The sequence below is a fragment of the Podarcis raffonei genome, chromosome 1 (genome assembly GCF_027172205.1).
Source record: "Podarcis raffonei isolate rPodRaf1 chromosome 1, rPodRaf1.pri, whole genome shotgun sequence".
NCBI lineage: Eukaryota > Metazoa > Chordata > Lepidosauria > Squamata > Lacertidae > Podarcis > Podarcis raffonei.
The window spans coordinates 110,686,669-110,710,395 of NC_070602.1; the positions used below are offsets into that span (position 1 = coordinate 110,686,669).

General features: G+C 40.1%; 2 protein-coding genes across 3 annotated transcripts; both read left to right on the plus strand.

Annotated features, from left to right (window-relative positions):
• Positions 1–213: 213 nt before the first annotated feature.
• BBS5 (Bardet-Biedl syndrome 5) lies at positions 214–13,183 on the plus strand. 2 transcript variants are annotated; one of them, XM_053409218.1, is made up of 12 exons: positions 214–407; positions 2,329–2,411; positions 3,630–3,695; positions 5,967–6,016; positions 6,862–6,989; positions 7,445–7,580; positions 8,545–8,640; positions 9,643–9,705; positions 10,509–10,643; positions 10,754–10,837; positions 12,628–12,651; positions 12,769–13,183. In XM_053409218.1, the coding sequence occupies exons 1-12, from the start codon at positions 229–231 to the stop codon at positions 12,868–12,870; spliced, it is 1,146 nt and encodes a 381-aa protein (XP_053265193.1). In that variant the 5' UTR covers positions 214–228; the 3' UTR covers positions 12,871–13,183. The 2 variants fall into 2 exon arrangements, with proteins under 2 accessions (XP_053265193.1, XP_053265203.1); XM_053409228.1 differs by lacking the exon at positions 9,643–9,705.
• A 1,589-nt stretch (positions 13,184–14,772) lies between these two features.
• Positions 14,773–23,537, plus strand: KLHL41 (kelch like family member 41). Its single transcript, XM_053409165.1, has 6 exons — positions 14,773–16,149; positions 18,953–19,110; positions 19,192–19,299; positions 20,554–20,739; positions 22,053–22,199; positions 23,295–23,537. Exons 1-6 carry the CDS (start codon positions 15,040–15,042, stop codon positions 23,404–23,406), a joined length of 1,821 nt encoding a protein of 606 aa, XP_053265140.1. The 5' UTR covers positions 14,773–15,039; the 3' UTR covers positions 23,407–23,537.
• The last annotated feature ends 190 nt before the right edge of the window (positions 23,538–23,727 follow it).

Here is a 23,727-nt window from a genome sequence, read left to right on the forward strand (position 1 = left end):
TTATTGCTCTGCCCACTTTGATCCTTGCAAGAGCCCTGAGAGGTAGGCTCGGCAATAAATACATCCCTATCCAGGCCGCCTGGCATTCCTAGGAGCCCAGGAAACCAGTTTCCTATATGCACCCCGCAGGCGCGCCTTGGCATCCCTAATTTGATCCGCCGAGCGTCGTTAACGAGAGCGTGGATCGCCTGCAGCAGAAAAGCACGCGCAGCCCTAGAAGCCCGGAGCATGCGCACAACAGGCTTCTTCGCGCGTCGCGCCGAGGAAGTTCGTCCCCAGCCGGCGCCCGTCGGGGAGTTGCCAAGGAACGGCGCACGGACGCCGAGACGGGGCCCGGCGGTCACCATGGCGGCCACGGCGGACTCGCTGTGGGAGGACAGGGACGTCCGCTTCGACATCACCTCTCAGTGAGTGTTCTCGCGCGAACGGGGGCTCCCTTTCTTGCTGTGTCCCCCCGCGCGGGCGGCTCCGTCGCCACAGGGAGTCCGCGACCTCGCTAAGTAGCCGTTGGCAAAGCGGCCGCTTCCGGGCCTCGCGAGCCCGAGAGCGGAGAGCGCCGTTTCCTTCAAGCCTGTCAGCGCCATCTTGCGGGCGCCGAGGGTTCCGCCCTCGCCGTTAAAAATAAAACTCGGGATTCGCACACGCGTCTTTGGTTCCCCACGTTCTCTAGGGCACGGCTCTTCTCGGGGCTCTTTTATTTGTTAAGCGAGCTTCCTCAGGTCCCTGGACGCCAACGGCCTCTCCTCTCCTGAACACAAAAAAGTCGCGCTTGATATATTATTATGTCAATATCAATATTATTTATTGAATTTATATACTTTCCCTACACCTTTAAAGCCCGTCCGAAGCATATTTGTTGCTCCCTAAAAGAATTATGGGCGTCGTACTTTTAAGGAATTGCTGGGAATTGTAACTCTGAGTCTTAATATTTACAGCGCCCAGGATTCTTTTGAAGGGGGGAGATGTGCTTTAAAATGCGGTTTGTATGCAGCCTCCGGATTAGATCTTCGGGTTAGCTCTTCTCCCGTTCACACAACCACTGTCTCTCAGGCCCAGCCTACCTCAGGGGTTATTGTGAGGATGAGTGGGGCTGGGAGAAGAAGGGGATAAAAGAAGTGAAATCAAACGGGATAAAAGATCAAGGACAGTTATTAACTCTTTTATTTGTATAGTCGTAATTTTTTGGAATGTATTTTGTATAGCCAACCATCTAGCTATATCTGCATTTTATTTATTCCTTTGCTGTGGCTTGTGGCTGACGCAAATGAAGATTTTTTAAAAAACTGGATAAAGTGTAGCCTGTCGTTTTTTAAATTGATAATTGGTCAAATTGACAATCTAAAATGCAGCAATATCTCTCTCCATGGCTGATACTTAAGGAGAAAAGCCTGGACAGAACAGACAAGTAAGTGATTTTAGACTTGCTTATACAGGTTATACTTTATACAAACTGTTTCACCAGGTCTGTAAATATGTACCATGTGCCTGTTGATGCAAGATGGCTTGAATTCGCTGCCATGAGATGTAGTGTTGACCATAAGAAAGTGTTGGGACAAATTCATAGAGGATTCAAAGAGTGGCTATGCTGGTCATGCTGGCTGGGAACTGACCATTGCTACTTGCCCTGGAGATGTGACCAACTGCAACTTTGTAAATAAGTCCAGAAAAAATTGCTAGCTTGCTGGGGGCAAGGAGATTGACTGAGGAAGGATAGAGAGCCCTACCCTCCTCCAGCAGCCCCTCTGTATATCTGTGATAATAGGCATGAAGGAGGGGTTTTTCCATCCTCTGCCAGCTTGCTTGGTTTCTGGCCTGTGCCTAGAGAAGGGACTGAGCACTTGGGCTGCTCATTCACCTTCATGGTATTCTTTGCACACACCTGTGTGTGATTCCTTGTCACTGGTGGCTACCAATGGATTATTTAAATAACAAGCTGGATTAATAAAAAGATAAACTTGTTTCTTTCAGAATGGAAACAAGCTTACCAAGACATCACACATTCCTCCATGCAGGGAACTACTTTGATTGGAACCTACAGTTAAAACATTTGATTAACGTTTTCAGTACTCATGAGAAGTAATGCAAAAAGCAGATAGGTGAATGTCATTGCACAACTCTGCCATTTCAATTAGTGTTTCATTTGGAAAGATGACTCTCTTTGGTTAGGGAGAAGACAAGTTTATTCCAAAGTCATTATAGATCTTGGATTTGTGTGTGTGCATGGTGAGCATTATTGTCCCAAAATGTTTCATTGGGATATTACTGGTTTACCTAAATAAAAGAAAACCAAGGGTTGAAGCAGCAACTTAACATGCAATATTGTTATAGGCAAATGAAAATGAGACCAGGAGAAGTTCTCATTGACTGTTTGGATCCTATTGAAGATACCAAAGGAAACAATGGAGAGAAAGGTACAACTTCTAGTTTCCATTGACCCTTTCTCCCTCTTTCTCAAGTGCTACCAGCATTCTGTTCCAAGCTAAAAGTTTGCAGGTTCTTGTCAGGCAGTTTTTCGAGGGTTATTTCCCACCTTCCACTCAGCGTTATTTTATTGTTTCAGAAAGTGTGTTCTTCTGCATGCCTGGGGGATTCCCAACATATGTAGAAGCCATGACCTTATTTTTGGATTGCAGCATTTTGCTTCCCAAGTGATTGGCACTGGGCCACCTGAGTTTGCTATTATTAGAGATTACGATGATGTGTCAGTGCAGATGTCCAAGATCGCCATGTGTATTTATTTATTAATTATAAATATTTATAACTTGCCTTTATATCCCTTCCTTGTGATTTATGTAGTATCAGCTCCCTTTTGTCCCCTCCTGCAGATCTTAGATAGTATGTAGGTCCTGAAAGATTTTGACTTGGTGGCGGTAGTTTGCTTGCCCAATCTCTTTTTCTAATATAGTTGCAGTTCACTCATTTCTGCTTATTTTCCTGTACAGCAGATTTTAATGGGTTATTATTCTTGGAATTCTGCATAGGAAAATAGGAATCTGCCTTATACTGATTCAGACCATTGGCCTATTGAGCACTGGCCTATTGCTGTTTACGATAACTGGCTCTCTAACGTTTCAGTCAGGGTTCTCTCCCAGTGCTACCTGGAGTTGCTGGGAGTTGAACATGGGACCTTCCAGATGCAAAGGAGATGTTCTACCACTGAGCAATGACCCTACCCCAAATAGTAAACTCATTCTCTCAGTGGGAATCCTTATGTAGTCAAAATATCACCATCCATGCACAAGAGGGAGGTATCAGTAGGCTTGTGGAGATTGTTAGATTTGCAGTAGTACAAAGGCATTACAAACTGAGCAAGCCAAGTGACCACAGAATCAAAAGCTGGCTGTTTGGGAGAAAAAACAAAAAATGTGGTGGGGCTGGAATGGAGTATATTAGAGAAGGTCATGGCTGGCTGAAACCCAGGAAAGGAGTGCTCCACATTTTGTGGCACATCCCACTTGTTTGTTTTATATATGTGACATTAATAAATGGATGGGGGATTCTGGGTGTAGAAGATCCTGACTGAGTACATAGGATTGAGTAGGATAGCCTTTGTGTTTTCTGTCTGTCTAGTATTAGAATAATTTTGCTATAAATTAACTGGTGATCCCCCCCCTTTTTTTAATTTCCAGGCAGACTTTTGGTAACAAACTTGAGAATTATTTGGCACTCCATTGTATTGCCTAGAGTCAACCTCTGTAAGTATCCCTTCCTTTGTTTCTACACCATTAAAAAAAAATAACTGGTCAATCAAAAGCTTTTCTCCTTTACCTGGTACTGCTGCTGTTTCAAAGAGAGACATTTACATCCCAGTGTTAAGTGCATATGCTTGAAAGTAAGTCCCAATAGTTTCAGAGCTGTGAAACACCATTAGGATCAGAGTGGAAGGCTCTGGTTTTACTGTAACCTTCATCACTCTATTAACGTTATGTATACTATCTTTGTATTAGTAGTTAGAATTGACATAATTATTCCCATGTAAACAATGCATTGGTGAATATTCTCAAAACATTCTGGAAAATACTGAAAATTCTAACTCTCCTTAGGTGTATCTGGCATTCTTGAAAATAAGAAAGCCTTGCAGACTTTGCATTGTCCCTTACCAACTCACACTGTAATTGTCTATTTTCTTTGTGGGGGGCACACAGTGTTTCATACTTCCTAAGGTCACTTCATATAAAAAGTGTTCTGATTCAGCATATGACTCATCACACTACTAACTTTAAATGTTGGACAACTTTCAGACTGATATAATATTAAAAAATTATAAATAAGGATGACGTACTGTGGCCAGCCTCCTTTCAGGTCCAGTGTGCTGGCAACCAGAAACTTGGTTTGCCCTTTACTGGGTTATAAAACTGGGGGGGGGGGGGGCAGAAATTTTTCAGGCTCTTTTTATTTGCTCATGATCTTTATCAAGGGCATGTCAGCTTAGCTCTAAAGCTGTTTTTCTACAGTGTGTCTAGTCTAGTAAGATACAGTTACCTGCTAACAAATAGTATTCTTCAAAGTGATGTTAATTCTGTTCATATAAATAGCATTTGTGGTAGCTTAGCCTTTTGTAAACATGTAGTTAATTGTGGACAAATGTGGGTTGGGACCTGAGACCATGGATAGACTTGGCTGGGGGGGGTGGTAGGTCTGCACCATACATCTCTTATTTAAGAAAACTCTGACACCAGGATTAACTATCCTCTGGCAGCAGCCACTACATCAAGCTTCAAGAAGGCCACTCTTAACAGTGTGCTCAGATACTTTGGCACTTCTTCTTCTTGAACTTTTCCACTGCCAACTGGTCACCGAAAGGACTTGAAACTAAGCTCTTGTACCTGAAATTGCTTATTTTTCCCTCCTTCCTGATCCATTTTCCTTTTGTGTCATGTCTTTTTGGATTGTTACCCTGAGGGAAGGAACTGTCTTTGTATGTGTGTTTGTGTGTGTGTTGTAAGGTTTCTCGATTGAAAAGTTTTGGAGATAAACAACTATGCACATGTCTTCTCAAAAGTAAGCAATGCTGTGGGGTTCCTGGAAAATTTCTCATGCCCTACAGCAGGGTGACCCAACTTTTCTTTCCGAGTGGGCCCCAAGAGTACTTTGACATAGAATCCGCAGGCTCCACACTGCCTTGTTGCACCCAGGGGAGAAGGAGTGAGGCCAAAATTTTATGCCCCCTGGCTTTGGGAAGGCAGCACAAGGACTGTGGGGGGCCCATCAAATGTTGCTGAGGGCCACCAAAAAGGCATTGAGGGCCGCATGTGCCCCTTGGGCCACGTGTTGGACCACCCTGCCCTAGACAGTGATTAGCCTGCTTTTTTTACTTGTATTTAGTAAACAAAACCAAAAAATATTGAAGGTGCCAAACTTGGCTAAAACTGTTTTGGCGTCTGTTCATTGTTACTATGAAACAGAAAATGTTCCATGGAAAAATAAGCACTGGAAAAATTGCAGCCTCTGGTTATTGGAAGCAAGTCTTATTAGACTGCAGTGGTATAAACAATTACCTGGGAGTAGGTTTCGTTTAATTTAGTAGAGTTTACCTGTGAATTGGTTACTATTATAGTAGCAGCACATGTTCCTGCAGCTACAGTTAGTACATAGCTGTCACACAGTGATTTCATTGGGAGGAATTCAATTTAATGGTTTATTTAATGAATTTAATGAATTCATTTGATCATTCCTTCAGAGCAAGCATTTCTGCTTGCCAGATGGAAATACCCCCCTCTCCTTCCCCTTTGTGCTGTTCTGGGATTTCTCCTGACCCTCCAGAGCAGATTTGGGGGAGGTGGGGTGGAGAGGGAGGAAGACCTGTTGTGCTAGCAGGAACCCTTGTGTTGGAATCAACTAGCACACCGGGTTAAGTTTAATTTGGGCAATTTTCTATTCCAGACAACAATACATACCAGACAGATATCTGGAGATATTCAATGACATCTTTAACAATACTGTTTTTGTTTTCCCTGATTCCTTAGCTGTTGGCTATAATTGTTTTGTAAGCACAACAACAAGAACTGCTAACTCGGTGAGTTTACGAAACAAATTTTGAATTAGAGAGTATTTGGAAATATATAACGTGCTCTTGTCAAATGACATGATTTTCCAGTTCTTCTAAAAAACATTTAATTGTCAGCAAGTCTTATGAATTTCAAAAGCAACAAAAAGCCTTGTGACACCTTAAGGGCTAATGACTATATTATGGTATAAACTTTTAGACAAAAGTCCACTTCATTAGCTCCATCAGCGCTACCTAAGTTGGCAGAATGTGTGTAGAGAGAAAAAATGTGGAAGCAGTAAAGTCAGAGAGAAATGAAATGCAGAAAAATACAGATTACAACATTTAAAGCTTAGGGGTTGTATTCAGCTAAGTCATATTCAGAGTGACCAGTTGATTTCAGTGGGTATCCTCTGAATTTGACTTAGATGGATACAACTATGTCTACAAAATAAGTATATGCAGAATAAGTAAAGTGAACATTCACAAAGTAGTGTTGAGTGTAACACAGATATCCTGGCACTGGTAAGTTAATTAATACTTGTAGTGGTAAAAGACAAACAGTTCCAAACAAACCCCAATTAATTAATTACTTAATTAATACTAGTAGTGGTATGAAAACCCTTTTATCTCGATTAGGGTAATAAATTCCTGAATCTAATAAAGTGGACCCTATTATTCAAAAGCTTGTAGCAATTGATTAGTTTTTAAAGTGTGAGAATACACTTTTGCTGCAACAGACTAACATGGCTACCACCCTGGAAATTGTTACTGGTTTCCAATTATACTGAGAATACATAAATATTAAGATTGTTAATTTCTTTTGGAAACTGCAGTACTAATATACTAAATCTTATAAATCTTTTCTCTTACAGAAATTAAGAGGCCAGACAGAAGCACTTTATATATTAACCAAATGTAACAATACACGTTTTGAATTCATATTTACAAATGTGGTTCCTGGAAGCCCAAGACTTTTTGCCTCTGTTATTGCTGTACACAGGTACTTGAGCTTTTTTTATTTTAAAAAGTGTTAGTCTTGCACAGAAGCAGGAAATGCTTGCTGAAGCACAATCCTAATGAAGTTAGTTGGTTTAGTTGCATATGCCATATAATCAATAAATTTTAGAATGAAAGGTTTGCATATATTTTGTTCAGTGAGGAAATGGTAATAATTTGGGATTGGCATGCATATGTATGCAAATACACAAAGGAACCCTTATATTTCAAGATAAGAATATTCTCAGGATGGGCAGATAAATGGCTTTTTAGGATAAATGATCTTAATGAGGAAGGGCATCCCATTGTGGAGGTTTCCCTTCAAGCTAAACTCAAGAATCTCTGGCATAATTACTTCCATGTTGCTCAAGTTAGAGGAGGCAAATTGGTTAGGTGAGGAGTATAAATATTTCCCCCCCATTTTTATCATTGTTTGAAACCGTGTTTTATTATTCCTAGAGCTTATGAAACTTCAAAAATGTACCGTGAGCTTAAGCTGAGATGTGCATTAATTCAAAACAAGCAGTTGAGATTGTTACCCAAAGAACAAGTATATGACAAAATAAATGGTGTCTGGAATTTATCTAGTGATCAGGTACAGTGTGATATATTCATAAACTGAAATTAAGAATGTGATTTTTTAAAAACCTTTCCTGCAAAATCTGACAAAGAAGTTCTGTAACCACCTTGTGAAACTGACTACTTGAAAAATACGTGGCACTGAGGTTCAGCGGAATATTCTTAGCTCTTTAATATTTATGTGCAAGTTCTGTCATATTACTTGAATTTCATAAGGCTGTTTCCTGAGAACCGTGAGTGGAAGGAAGCTCACAGTAGGGGACTTCCCTGCCCACTCTACTGTCCTGTCCTCCAATCCCCAAAAGACACTCCTGAGGTTCAGGGGACCCTCCATTGTGGTATTGACTGGGTCACAAGGAGCTGCTGGAGGAAAGGGAAATTAACCAAAATTGGCCAGAACCATCTTAGGAAAGAAGAGCTATCTTGGCACAAGTTGGTTCTGCCCAGTTTCAATCAATCCACCCATCTTCCAGAGTTCTCTGTATCCCACCCCACCCCATTTCAGAAGGTCCCTGTTCCTGAGGAGAAACATTTAGAAGGCCACTGCAGAAGGTGGGAAGGTCACTTCCACAAGTTTCCTTCGTCTTGCATTTCTCAAGATGCAACCCATATTCATTTGGCATGTGAAACAGAGCGTGGTGACTATTTTAGTGTGTGAAAACAGACACAAAAGCAATATTGCAGAGCAAAACGTTATTTTTGTATACTGCTATTTTAACTTTGGCATATGTGTCTTGCATGCCATTGAACTTGAATGGTATATTATTTTGAGTCCTGTAGATGCAATGGAAAGCTTCTTATACTGTACTATGGTTCAACCCTGGTTTGCTGCAGTAAGGGTTTCACCAATGGATTTTGTATTTAAATGTGAGTTTTAGTAAATAAAAAATGCTATTCTCTTTACATTTTAAATGCAGAGGGACCTAATATAGTGTTATAGAAGGCTAGTACCAACTAATTATAATTTCTCTCTTTCCTAGGGTAATCTGGGTACCTTTTTTGTTACAAATGTAAGAGTAGTTTGGCATGCTAATATGAATGACAGCTTTAATGTCAGTATCCCATATCTACAAATTGTAAGTACAATAACAGCATAATATTTTTGCCTAAATATTAATATGGGTTACCTTATTTTAACTGTTGTATATATAATTTCCAAAGAAATACTATGCATTTTTTGGCAAGTGTCAATGGATATTAATATAAACTTGACAAAGCTGACAAATCTTAGAAGTACATAGAGTCAGCCTGCAACTTGCATGCAGGGTTACATTTCAGGGATTGCATATAGGGTTCAGTGGCGGGTGGGATTGCCAAAGTCTCTTTTTCCCAGATGCCCACCCCCTTTTTAGTTTTAATTTTTAAATTTGCAAAGCACATAGAGCTGAATGTGCACAAGTTAAATGTGCATAAGTTGTGGGTTTACAGTATGTATTTCCTCTGGTGGTTGAAGTGAGTGGTCTTTTAGCTGGATGATGGTGGAAGGGGTACAGTGTCTTTGGTGTTAGAGACTTGTCCTGGATAAGTTTGCTGTGACATGCATTATCTAATATTTCCTTATTAGGCAGTGCTTATGCAGAAATATACTGATGGACAAAACTTTGTGTTTGGTCAGCTTTTAGTCTCATAGAGAGAACATGGAGGATATTCCACCTCCAAAATCTGCAGTCAGATTCACATACATCTTTGCATCAGGCCAATAGCATTTCCTCTGTACTGAGCTGTACATAGCTCACACTCTTTACCACTATGGTACACTAGTTCTTTCAAAACATGGGTCAGTTTATATGGTTTCCATGGTATTTCGCCAGTGCTGCTAGCTGAGCATTATAGTTGTTTTTTGTCAGAGGCATATGAACAGAATTCTTATCAAAGTTTCCAGATAAGATATTTTCCAACTTTTCAGTGTTCTCAGTGTTCTTCTCCTCTAAAAATTCATGTGCATTTATAATTACAAGTGACTGGAAAGAGAGTAATTCATGGAGTGAGTGTCAGTAATTTCAGTTAATTCTATTAAGGAGTCATATTTCAGTCATTATAACAAACAATTTTTTTGTTTGTTTTTACTTTTCAACCAGCGTTCAGTAAAGATCAGAGACTCAAAATTTGGCTTGGCACTTGTCATTGAGAGTTCTCAGGCGGTAAGAACTCCGTATATTGTACTTCCTTCAGTTTTTTAATCATTCCATACAAAACTCCATTAAGACATTTCTAAAACATCTTCAATCAAGCACCTATACTTGGTGGTATTTATTCCTGAGGAAGTTGCTGCTTTAATTAGGATGTCATGGTAGTATGATCTTTTCAATCTGAAGAGCTTAGTTATGAGTTCACAGAATAATGACTATGATAAATGAGCACCAGGTGACTAATCAAATCTCTGAATGAGACACCAGCACATCAGCTTGGTCACTTGCTATTTTTGAGTTCTGTGCCCCTGTAAAAGTTTAGAGTCTTGAAATGATTTGCTCCTTAGTAGTTCTTGGTAGTAGATCTGTTTGTGAATAAATAGCTTCAGAAACGCAATTTTGAATGTGTCATTGCTGATTACTTTCCACATGGCACAGTTGAGATTAGTACTTAAAAATAGCTTTAAACCTGGAATTGTTCCGTTGTTTTTGTAACACTATATTTACAATTATAGCCATTCATAAAAACATGGTGACTAATAATGAACATGTAACGCACTGCAAAGCCCCACTAAATTGCTATATTTATTTAATATAGATGTATTGCTTCAATATAGCTGAATGTTTTAAATACTTGAGCATGATTCAAATTGACAATGCTTTGCCTCATCTTCCTAATAAAACTGTGGCTTATCGTTGATACAGTGTAACATTTTGTAGCACAATTTCAGCCAAAATGGTTTTACTGAATTTGGGTCATCATACTGTGGGATAACAATCGGATATGTTTTCTTTCAACATATACTCTCTTATAGACTGGTGGTTATGTGCTTGGATTTAAGATTGACCCAGTGGAAAAACTAGAGGGAACAGCGAAAGAAATAAAATCATTGCATCAAGTCTTTTCAGTTAATCCTATATTTGGTGTAGATTACGAAATGGAAGAAAAGGTATTCCTATTTTAAAAATATGATCTATAGAAATTAAACTAGCTACTATTTACTTAACAAGATTTAAAGATTAGATTTAAAAGTGTTTTCTTTCATTTATTAATTTTCAGCCTCAGCAGCTAGAAGATCTGACTGTGGAACAAATACAGGATGATGTAGAGATTGAGGCAGATGAGCAGACAGATGCTTTTGTGGTAAGGTTCTACAGAAAAATAATAATCCTCTGTTAATTTACCTCGAATTATGTAGTCCTGTGCATACTTTGACCCCCCCTGAACTCTGTGACGCAATTCACACGTCACCGTAAATCACAGTTAATGGCTTACTGTAAATAATGCCTGATCACTTCCACGTCACTCCTGCTCTAGTGTGTGTGGGATGATCAAGCGGCAAAGCGTGGCTTCTCTCCCTGACAAGCCATAATTGACAAGCCAAGAAAAAACCATGATCCCCATTTCAGATATCACGGTAAACCTTGTGGCTTGATCCTCCCATTTGCATTATGGGAGAGAGAAGCGGAAGTGATTGGACAGCATTTATGATAAGCCGTGAATTATTGCTTACTGTGACTGGCCCAGCATTAGCCACTTTGAGACTCCTTCGGGTAGTGATAAAGCGGGATATAAAATCCAAACTCCTCCTCTTCTTCTTTCAGGGGGGGTCCCTTGACACTTGGGAGCAGGTGGTTTTTTGGTAATGGAGGACTAGAGCGGGGGGGGGGGATGGCCAGGAAAGCCCCGCTGCATGGAGTTCCATTCATCTCTGCGTCCAACCCTGTATTTCACAAAAAAATTCTTGGTTGTGAAGAATGGGAGCCTACTTGCAGTAGGTTATATCTTGCTCACCTGCATGTTTCATCCTCATTTGAGTTTGTGATTAAACAGAGTGGCTCCATTTCAGCTGGCAATCACTTTGAAGCTATGCTGTTCTTGTGGTCCAGCTGCATGAAGTGATAAGAATACACATGATTATTTTTTGCCCTGTAAAAGACAAACAAAATAAAACTTCTGAGGTCCTTTAAAAGTCACCTTAATTCCAGAGACCCTTGGGAGCAGGAAGGGGATCCTATAGCACAGGCAGAAGTCCCTTGCACAGTATAGTGACCACCTGTGACAATACATCTATTACAATCACACTGGATTTTTCAAAGATCAAAATGCTATCACATATCTTCTACCTCTTCAGTATGCCTTCAAATATCTGGTGAGTTGCTAAGCACCTTTGGGTTCCTTACTTCATTAAGGAAAGAAATGTGAATAACTTTCTCATGTGAATATTTCACTCTTTGTTTGACAGTCACCAAAGGCATGACACTAGAACACATTTCTTAAGAGTGTTAATGCTGTTGAAACAATCAACAGTCCTGACCTCTGTTTCAGTGTGGTGTATCAAAGTGAAAAAAGCTGTTTTAATTACTGCTCACAATTGCTGTAAGTTATGTATGATCGAAGCATTTCCTTTGTGTTTAAACAATCTGGCAGGAAACTGGCCGTTGAAAACTGGCAGAAAAAATTACTTTGTTTAATACCATATTTTATAAATCTGTCAAGTCGAAGAGATTTTTCTTTTATTTGATAGAGTGTAAAATGGAGCTACTCATACTGAATAAGGGGGAAATGAAACAAAATGGCAGTACATGGTTTTAATAACCACTTCAGATATAACAGATAATTAAATAATTAGATCCAAAAGTATTTAATTGAACTGAGTTACTTGGTGTCTGTGTTTGAATTAACAAATGTTCAATTCTTAGGCTGCAGTACTATCCAGTTACCTGGGAATAAGCCCCATAGAACTTAGTGGGGCTTCTCAGTAGGCATACACAAGGTTGTGCTGTTTATAATTAAAATATTTAAGATGATATATAATAATTGTAGGCCCACTGATTTCAGTGGGTCTGCTTTGAGTATGACTGACATTACGTAGCACCCTTAGACAATTACTTTTTAAGGTTTTAATTCTTTTTTTTACTTTTCTGTTGTAGGCTTATTTTGCTGATGGAAATAAGGTAAGGTTTCATTTTATTTTTAGTGAAAATAGTGTGTTAGTTCCTAATGGCCTAATTGATTATACAGTATTAACCTTTGTTTTCTTGCGTTTCCTCTCTTCATTTCCTGAAAAAAAGCAACAGGACCGTGAGCCTGTTTTTTCTGAAGAGTTGGGGCTTGCCATAGAAAAACTAAAGGATGGCTTCACACTGCAAGGACTCTGGGAAGTAATGGGTTGATATTATTTTAAAGCAACATTAAATTAATCTGTTTAGTCTCTAAAAGTCATGTATTGAAAAAGCTACAGCTCCCTGTTTTCTAGCGGTTATATTTACAAGAAAACTATTACAAGAAGGAAGAAATAATGATGTACAGTGTATAGTTGTCATGTTATAATAAAAATATTTGATTATATATTCATGGAATGTACAGTTTTGTAAAAGTATACAGTGCTTTCAGTGGTTACATTTAAAATTATTTAAAAATATTTGATTATTTAGAATATGTGTTGGTCTCATATGAGTGTAAATAAAAATATTTTTAAGGAAATAACATGAGATAGTACGTGGTATTTCTGAATTTCCAACTATGACCCAGTCACTAAATCTTACTCTTACTTCATTCCACCAATATACTGCACATTCCATTACCCTGGATGTATGCTAAGAAATGAAGTTTACTTTTATGAATTCTACTGGTTGCTGTGACAATTGTTGAATTTGTCTTGTCATTGTACCTTTTTATCTGTTCAGTATTTATTTCCATTTTACTTACTAGCTATTACCGACTACTGATTTGGTGCACACTGACCACACCATTTGTGATTCTGCTTTGCCAGTAACATCACGCCTGGTGATTCCACTTAATTTCCCCCTGGGAATTCCACTAAATAAAGCTTCACAGTGATAAATTCCACCCATTGTCTTCAAGCGAGTCCCAAACAGAATGACATGTGTATGTGTGTGTTTCTATGTGCACACATGTAAAATTGCATAATACTATAATTCATCAAAAATTTCATTCCAGCTTTGTTTTTGTCAAATTTGTTTACCTGTAGGAGTATCACAACATAATTTTTCCATGCAGTGAACTAACAGTATGCTGCATGCAAAATTAAATGTCAGTTATTGTTTGAGAGAGGCAGCTGCTAAGTTTTCACGAGACCATACCATGCACACAATTTCTGTAAATGGAAAAATGTCAAATGACTTGTTCATCCAGCTGTTATTTTAGCAGCTGATCTGTTGAGTATACATTGAGGAAAAAACCCAGTTAATCTTTCCTAAATAAGTATGTAGGGCTAGCTCCAGATTTAAGAGTGTAATCCTATGTCTACTCAGAAGTAAGTTCTGTCAAATTCTGAGGTTTACTGTCAGGGAGGTGGAGTCAGGAATGCAGCCTAAGTTACACTTTAGGTCCCATTGGAATCACTGAAACTTCAGTTACTCAAGACTAAATTTTTCACTTCCTTTTCAATGGAGCATAAGTGTGACTAACTTAGTCCTACATCCAACCCATTTCTTCTGATGAAAGTTATATTGAAAGTATAAAGGTGAATTTCAGTAAACTGTATAAAATTGCAGGAGTGGTACATTTAAAATTAGAATTTATATGTCAGTAGTAGAAGAATTGTACCTGTTGATTCATTTAATAAGTAGCCACTATGTTCCCAGAAATCTTACGTTCTTGCTTTGACTCCAGCAGCAGCTCCATTATCATTCTTGAATGATATGAAAAGTACACCCAGTCTGGCTAAGCACACATACTACATCACTGACATTTTGGGACGCAATCCTGCTTTTATTTTAAATCAGTGGACATTTTCCCATTGCTTAAAGGGTGAATATGTTATTAAATGAAAGTAACTTTATATTTGTATCTAGCAGATATTTCATAGGAATTTGTTTTCATAGGCATAGGCACTGGCCTGATTTTTCTGAAACAATCTTTTAAATGAATGCAATGACTCAGTTATGAATGGCTATCATAGTTCCACCTGCTGGCTTCCACTTTTTCCCATCTTGCTTGAGTAATATTAGCATTTTAAAGACCTACTTCATAGTAACTGCCTTGGTTCTAATTCTGCACCTTTGCTGACTGCAGGTGCTAACTATATTCTGCAAGTAATCTTGGTGATTCAGTGTGTGTAACCAAGTAAAAGTGGTTCCCTAGTGACTAAAAGCAACAGTTGCTTCTTTCAACCCATGACAGCTGCAAGCGCCACTCTTCTTTCCACACCATCCACCCTAAATTCCAGCTTGTGAAAGTCTGTACCTATATTTAGCTGGCAAGATTAAATTACAGAAGCTTCAGGCCGGGCAGAGCACATTGATCTGCCTTTTTCAGGCAAACCTAGGTACCAGCAAGAGGGCTCTCACTCCTACCTCCTTGCCCAGTCGTTCCACAAAATGGATTCCCGAAGAGAACTTGCGGAAGAGCTTCGGCTTTATCAATCCACTCTTCTTCAAGATGGCCTTAGGGAACTTTTGGAAGAGAAAAAGTTTGTTGATTGTTCCCTAAAAGCCGGGGATAAAAGTCTCCCTTGCCACAGACTGATTCTGTCAGCCTGTAGTCCTTATTTCCGTGAGTACTTCTTATCGGAGCAAAGCGAGGAGAAAAAGAAAGAGGTGGTGCTGGACAATGTCGATCCTGTCATCCTAGATATGATTCTTAAGTACCTTTATTCTGCAAGCATTGACCTCAACGATTCTAACGTGCAAGATATTTTTGCTTTGGCAAGCCGCTTTCAAATCCCTTCCGTTTTCACTGTCTGTGTTTCTTACCTCCAGAAGAGACTTGCTGTTGGCAATTGCCTGGCCATCCTGAGATTAGGTCTCCTCCTCGATTGCCCGAGACTTGCCCTGTCCGCCCGTGATTTTATATCAGACCACTTTGTGAAGATTTGCAAAGAAGAGGACTTCAGGCAGCTCGCCCATCATGAATTGATCTCCGTGATTTCGCCAGACAGCTTGAACATCGAAAAGGAGGAAGTGGTTTTTGAGGCTGTGATGAGATGGGTGCAAGCGGATAAAGAGAATCGAGCGAAGAACCTCGGAGAAGTGTTTGACTGCATCCGCTTTCGCCTGATGGACGAGAAATATTTCAAGGAGCATGTTGAGAAGGATGAAATCATCAAAAGCAACCCAGATCTTTCAAAAAAGATTAAGGTTATTAAAGATGCCTTTGCTGGGAAACTGCCTGAGCCAACCAAAGGTGCAGGGAAATCGGGCAAAGGAGAGGTTAATGGTGACGTGGGGGACGAAGATTTGCTTCCTGGTTACCTAAATGATATTCCGAGGCATGGAATGTTTACTAAAGACCTTATTCTTCTCATAAACGATACTGCTTCTGTGGCTTATGACCCCACAGAGAATGAATGTTACCTGGCAGCGCTGTCGGAACAGATTCCCAGAAATCATTCCAGCATAGTCACTAAACAGAAGCAGGTTTATGTAGTGGGAGGACTGTATGTGGATGAAGAGAACAAGGAGCAGCCTTTCCAGTCATACTTTTTCCAGGTATAAATCTCTGGTTTGTTTGGTAAGGGAAGAAATAATTGAACTCCACATGCTAAAAACATAGCTTTTGTGTGGCTCCTTTGGTGTGCAACTTTTCTGTAGGAGCTGTACATCCTGTATTGTCTTTCTAGTTCAAGGTCATAAGAGTTTAGAAATCCAAAGGTGCATAATAATTTTATCCTGTAATTTTACCATTGATCCAATAATTTCCCCACTCCTTCCAGATTACCCTCGATCCTCTTTTGCTTTCTAAACTGTCTGATTTCCTCTATAATATTAGAAGATTCTCCTCTAAAAACTTTTTTTTTTAACATTTGTCAACAACACCAACTGTGTTGGTCTACAAAATGTTATTGACGAGAAACCGAAATTGTACTGTATAACAGAAGCTGTGGCATCATGTGTGCTCTGACTTAAAATCACAGCTCTATCCTGGTGAAATGTCTGAAAGAACCTACTCACATGCAGTTCATACTTGCATAAATGTGAGCAGAGAGCGGGGGCAGAGCCAGCAGGAACAAGTGCAATCCCACTCCCCTTGAATGTCTGCTCAGATGAACATCTGAACACGTGTAAAGTGGGTTTTTAATGTGGGCCTTAGCGTCCTGTCCATGTTTATATGTTTTCTAGCTTGCTTTTGTTTCTTCCCTGTTTTACGTCATATACATGACAGATCCACACCATACATTTAAATTCTATTTAAAGCACATGGCTTCTCCCAAAGAATCCTGGGAACTGTATTTTCTCCCTCACAAAGCTACAATTCCCAGAACCACAGCCCCCAGGATTGTTTGGGGGATCTGCCCATAGTTAGACATTCTAATACAGTGAGTCCTGATGGGCATAACATCTGCTACACACACACACACACACACACAGAGAAAGAGAGAGAGAGAGAGAGAGAGAGAGAGAGAACAATTCCAAGGGTCTCCCCATTCATTTCAGCAGCAGCAGTTCATATTTATGGACATTGCTTTTGCAGGCTGTGTGCATTCTGGGTACATGTAAACTTCTAGGTCAAAATGTGCTACATTGCTCCCTTCGTTGCTGTTCTTTTTTAAGTTCCATCACAATGTAAACTTTCCTGTCAATAACTGAGCCCAAATAACTTAAGCCATTGATGGAGTGAGCAAGATGGCTCATTTTGTCTGCAGTACTCTAGTTTTGCGTTACCTGCACAAGCAGCAGATAGACTCCCACATACTTTCCCTTCCCATCTCTTCTGGCACAGCTGCAAGGAAGAGATTTAGAGGCATCTGTGCTCACTTTTAAACCAATTGGAGTTCCTTGTTGCATCGGAACAGTTCGATTAGTTTAAGCAATTGTTAACCTGTATTTTCTAACAAGCCAAAATTGTAAGCCTGTTGGAACAGGCCATAGTTTAAAATAACCAGTGTTTTCACAAGTTCAGGCATAACAAACAACTGATAAATGGAGGATCCTATTTGCCCTGCAACATATTAGAAGGTAGTTTGTATGTTTCGAGCCACTGTCCTACAGTAATTCACAGGGCTTGGTGCCATCAAAAGGGTTTCCCTGATGACCTGGGTTGTTGGAAAGGCTTCTACACAAGGTGGTGGTCATTCAGGTAACTGCCATGTTTGGTCCTTATTAGTCCAGCTACCTGCTTTTCTTCTATTTCTCTATTTACTCTTTATTCCTTCTACTTTTGTATTTTTCAATCCCCCACCCTACCCTCAGTATAGCCTCCAAGTGACTGGGCCATATTGTAGCTGCTCACTCAGCCAAGGCTCTGTCTTGGCCCATCTTTACACAAGCTGTATTTAAATTTAAATATTCATCTACTCACTTCACCTGTCTTGTTCAGATTTCTTTCTCCTGCTCTCACCCAACACCCAAATAATTCAGTTCTGGCTGCTTTAAAGGGAGTGTACATTTCCATCCCAGTTCACGTTCATCACAAACGATTGACATAATCATGGACCTCCTTTTTGCAATTGGCAAAACATTTTGCAAAAAAAGAGAGCCCAGGGTGAGGTACTACAATCCACAGATAAATTCCCCACCTCTGTGAAAAACATGTCCAGGTAAGTAGAAGAATTGGTGGGTAGACGGGGGAGATAAAATAGCTCTTGGAAAGTTTGAATGTGAAACAGACATAAAAAAGGAAGAAAAATGTATAGCCAGGGAAACATAGCAAGCATTATTATGGCAGGGCATAGTTTAGTCATTTTCAAAAGGTGCATTGGGACTCGCAAGTTTGCTACAGAGGTCTGGTGGGGTGGAGGATGGTATAATCAATATTCAAGTTGGGGAAGCTTGTGGGATGGGACTAAAGAAGACACACAATGCACAAAGGTTTTTAAAATGGGGAGGAGGGGAATGTTGTCATGGATCAGATCTACTTATTTGTAATCTCTATACAAGCCTACAGATGATATCTCTGCTAGCAGAGTCCCATATGGGAAACATTTAAAGGTAGGCTAGAGTTTTGGTAGGTTAGCCCTCTCCCAAATCATGTGCACACATCCAAAGGGTGTAGCTCTCACCTTCCAAGTTCTCTTTCCAGAAGTACATTCAGAGTCTTCACTGTGTGTGGTTAAAAGTCAGGATGGGAGGAATGGATTCTGTACTGTTTCTTTTCTTCACCTGCTTATTCTACCTTTTATCTTACAATGTTCCCACCCCCTTTTCAGTCTTCCTTCCTTCCTTTGCACAGTTTACTATTACCTCTTTGAGCACTCTTGTTTTACCATCTTTCAGGCCTATGTACTCTTTTGTATGTCTTTTTGTATGTCTTTGCTAATACTTCTTATTTTCATTTTTTTGGGGAAAAATATAGTTGGATACCATCACTTCTGAATGGGTTGGTCTTCCTCCGCTGCCATCAGCCAGGTGCCTGTTTGGACTAGGTGAACTGGAGAACAAAATCTATGTAATTGCAGGCAAAGACCTCCAAACTGAGGAGTCTCTGGATTCAGTACTATGCTATGATCCCACGTAGGTGCCTTCATATTGTTGTGTTTATTGGAGCTTCTCGTTGAATTTTCTGTTGCCTTACTGGGTCCTCTTCCATTCCAGATCCCTCAAATGGAATGAGGTCAAAAAGCTTCCCCTCAAAGTCTATGGCCATGCTACTACTTCACACAATGGAGTTGTATATTGTCTTGGAGGAAAGACTGATGATAAGTGAGTACTTCAAAAGTGTCCCAATGGTGGGGGGGGGCATGGTAAAACGTTTCTACTTGTGCCCTGTTTCAACCCCAGATTAACCTTGATTAAAGTTGGTGCCCATGTAACCAAAACTGAAGTTAAAGGCAGTGGGGAATCTCTGCTGCAGAGAGGAAAAGGGCTGGAACCCATGATCGTATGAATTAGTATTGATTGATTGATTGATTGATTGAAAATATATACCACTCTATACCCACAGGTCTCAGGGAGGTTCACAATTGCATGTCCCATTGCATGTGTCCAGTCACCATACTGGAGGGGTGAAACCTCAGCCTATAGTTTTAGAAATATCCAGCATTGGTTTTTGGCTGTGTGTATATTATGCAACATTCTGGGAGAATATGTTGATTTGCTCTTGAACTATACTGTAGCAACAAATTGGCTGAGGATGGCAGAATTAATGGAAAACTTGTAACATATACAGAAGAGACCATGGCAAGTTAATGAAATGAGCCACTGCTGAAAAAAGAATGGGTATTCCATTAGTTAAATATCATGGGAGCGGAACATCATCCTCTTTGTATGCCACCTTTCCATAGTTAAAACCATGCTCAAGGCAGCTTACAGCATAAAAAGATTTGCATAAATGTAGTCAAAAAGAATAAATAAAAAGGATGCCAAAATGTACATGACCAAACTGAATGATTTTCACATAAATCATAAGTTCTAAATGTAAAGATACAAAAAATTAGTATCAACAACAGCAACGAAAACTCCTAAATAGTACCCAACCCAAGAGACTGTTCAGCAGCCTCAACCTTTGTAGCTGGAGTCAGTCCGGGCCCTGCCCTCCCATGCCAGGTGGGAAAAGGCTGGGAGCAGGTCTTCCATCTCAAGATGCTGTGAGGTGTTTTCTCTGAGGACTTTTGATCCAGACCACAGAAGCCAAGGCAGCCATTCTAAGAAAGGATAGAGAAAAATATTAGGAAGTTGACATCTGCAATATAAATAACAGAAAGAACTCAGGATACAAATTAATGCATTATCTTCCCATTTAAAGTCATGGGATGTTAAGGTGTTTGGCATATCTATCTAGAAGTTCTTTCTTGGTCCTAGCGTGTTATGCTTGGATTGGATTTGAAACTATTTTCCAAATCCGAATGCCTGTTATCCTCGAAGTGGAAATGTCTTGCAAGATGTTCACACCTTTTCGTTGTGACCGCCGAGTTGTGATTTCTGAGAACAATTCATGTTGTTTCTTTCTCTCCACAGAAAATGCACTAACAGAGTGTTTGCATACAATTCCAAGAGGGGAGACTGGCGTGATCTTCCCCCTATGAAAGTGGCTCGCTCTATGTTTGGCATAGCTGTTCATAAAGGCAAAATTGTGATTGCAGGGGGCGTTACTGAAGAGGGCCTTTCCGCTTCCGTTGAAGCATTTGATCTCACCACTAACAAGTGAGTGTGATATCCAGTTTCATTCTCATTGGCCACATCTATGCCGGAGATTTCCCCACTACAGATATGCAGAAACCCACTACCAAATTCACACGATCTGTCTTGAAAAGGGGTGATTGTGTTTAGAATGACAGTACCGTATTGCCTCCCTTCTTCCATTAGCAGAGGCAGCCAATGCAGCAGTGATTTGGGGGTGGGCAGTTGAAGGAGTGGTGGTGTCTTAGCGGTGGCATTGCGCTCATCGAGATGGGATGAGGTAACAGGGCAAGGCTGGCGGAGCTCTGGGTTAGCAGCAGTGGTCCTATAGATGTGTGTACACTTGCAAGGTGACCGCCACCCAGTGTTAGAAACTGGGATAGAAAAGCTAGGAGCCAAATGGCTTCTGGGAACTGGGTTGTGGGTGCCAGAATAGAATGTCTAGTCGCCACCAGGGTGGGTGGGTTGGCAACACTTTTTATTTATTACAGTGGTACCTCTGCTTACGTACTTAATTCGTTCCGGAGGTCCATTCTTAACCTGAAACTGTTCTTAACCTGAAGCACCACTTTAGCTAATGGGGCCTCCCGCTGCTGCTGTGCCGCCGGAGAACGATTTCTGTTCTCATCCTGAAGCAAAGTTCTTAACCCGAGGTACTATTTCTGGGTTAGCGGAGTCTGTAACCTGAAGCGTATGTAACCTGAAGCGTATGTAATCCGAGGTACCACTGTATTTAAATAAGCATTAACTAATACGCAATTCACATAAGTGACACATTGTTAATAGAAATTGTTAGCATAAATTGTTAATACATGTTTAATTTGGTGTTTGCAATTAAAATATTGGTACCGTACTTCAGTTTTCAAAACGTTCTACTCTTCGTTGTTAAACTCCTCATTGTCTGTTGTTAGTGTATACTTCAAAGCTTCAAAGCACATACATTTCAGAAATCTTCAAGTGTCAGCCAGGCAGAAAAAAATGGCAGCAAGACTTTTTGAGGTGCTCACAAGTGGAGAATCTTTAGGTGCAAAATGCGCCTGGCACCCTGATAATTTCGAACCTTGCTGCCACCCCAAAACTCCCCCAGTTTTGGCACCATCACCTCACCATATGTTGGAACTTGGCTAGAAGTTTTCCAGCATATCTGAGAAAGTGTGGGTTGTATCCAACATTTTCACTTCATTCCTTGAAGGTGTTCTGCTCACAGAAGGAGTCCTTGCATGAATGAAGTGGAAACAATATATATATATATATATATATATATTTTTCCCTGCTCTGCTGTTATACCAAAGTTATGTTTTAAAACTGAGCATTATCTAATATTTGTTAATTTACAGATGGGAGGTTATGCCAGAATTTCCACAAGAGAGAAGCTCCATTTCTTTAGTTGAACTGTCTGGCTCCTTGTATGCTATTGGAGGCTTTGCTATGATTCAGCTTGAAACAAAGGAATTTGCACCTAATGAGGTGAACGACATCTGGAAGTAAGTTGTGTTTGAATATTACTCTATTTGCTAATCAAAGACCGTAACCGCATACATGTTGGCTGGCACTCCCGCTGAACTTAATGGGATCTGTTTCTGAGTAGACATGTATAGGATACTGTATGAGAGACTAAAATATTTCATATTCACACTGCACGAGGTCATCTCCAGAATCCAGTGAAGAACTGCTGCTTTTGTAAATGTTCTAATGTCAGCTTATTTTTTATTGACAATCTTTTGACAATGTATATTATCATCTCATCTGAAGCCTGTTAATTCCAGCTTTTTTTTGCTACGAAATATTACTCACTTCAGAGGACTAAATAATCTTAACTTCAGGTTAATAAAAAAATTGTCAAAATGCTTTCCAGATCTGAGGAGTAACCCCTTTACCCACAAACAGGCCAGACTCTTTGCTTGAGTACTGTGTAGGTGTTTGCGGAGACAGGTCTCTACCAAGGAGTGGTGGATGGATTTGTCTATCTTTTATGCAAGGGTTTATGCTAGATTGCCTTTCAAAGGCAGTGTTTGGCTACAGCTTTGTGCTGGCCCCCCACTGTCCCTGAAACTGCTCTGTGGGGATTTAGGGACCGCATGGGCAGAGAAGGGGAGATCATTCCAAAATGATCTGCATAGTGCGGTGTTGAAAGCACCCCTAAGATTTTTGGCCTAACATGTTCACAACAGAAATATACCATATAAACTGATGCAGATAACTGATTCAGTTAAGAGCTGACAGAATTACTTGAGTCGTGAAATTTTAAAGCAGGGATCAGGAACCACCGGCCGCCCTTGGTCATTGGATTCCTACTCCCTCCCATCATCCCCTTTCAGCGTGGCCAACGGTCACGGATAATGGGAGTTGTCCAATAACAGGTGGAGGACCACAAGGAAAAAGAACGTTGGGAAATAACAGTTCCAGAGCTGTGAAATGAGTCACTAAATCAATGATGTACTATGGAGAACAAAGCCTTATCGTCATAGCTAGCCTTTTATGTTGGGATCCTAATGCATGGTTGGTATTTGTAAACATAGAAAGGGATTCGTTGCTCTGTGATCTCAGGTGCCTACTTATAGTAACTTTTGTCCATGCAGGTATGACGACGAGAAGAAGGAGTGGTGTGGGATGCTGAAAGAAATTCGCTATGCTTCTGGTGCCTCTTGCCTTTCTGTTGGCCTGAATCTCTTTAAGCTTTCAAAGCTGTAAAGTGAAAGGAAGATTGACGAATGATGATTTTTTATTTTTTATTGGCCCCCTCTGGTTTTGTTGTGCAAGCTTACCCTGTACAGAGATTGAGAACTCCCTTGATTCATTAAACTGTTCATGTATCCGTCTTATACGTATTAACTTCTGTAGGTGCCCAATGCCCCCCACCCTCAGTTTTTACTAACAGTTTGAATTTGAAGTAAATTCTGCTGTAACACTGAATAAAATTGAATTTGACTAAAAATGAGACTGGGAGGTTTCACCTAGAAATGGTTCCTACCCGTGCAATTTTTGCTGTAACCTCATATACAAAATACGCTT

Excerpts from the sequence above, each read along its gene's own strand:
- KLHL41 (XM_053409165.1), top strand. The coding sequence starts at position 15,040 with ATGGATTCCCGAAGAGAACTTGCGGAAGAGCTTCGGCTTTATCAATCC. Across the intron at positions 16,150-18,952 it reads TCCAGTCATACTTTTTCCAG|TTGGATACCATCACTTCTGA; the intron begins GTATAAATCTCT and ends GGAAAAATATAG. Across the intron at positions 20,740-22,052 it reads TTTGATCTCACCACTAACAA|ATGGGAGGTTATGCCAGAAT; the intron begins GTGAGTGTGATA and ends GTTAATTTACAG.
- BBS5 (XM_053409218.1), top strand. The coding sequence starts at position 229 with ATGCGCACAACAGGCTTCTTCGCGCGTCGCGCCGAGGAAGTTCGTCCC. Across the intron at positions 6,990-7,444 it reads TCTGTTATTGCTGTACACAG|AGCTTATGAAACTTCAAAAA; the intron begins GTACTTGAGCTT and ends TATTATTCCTAG. Across the intron at positions 10,838-12,627 it reads AGCAGACAGATGCTTTTGTG|GCTTATTTTGCTGATGGAAA; the intron begins GTAAGGTTCTAC and ends TTTCTGTTGTAG.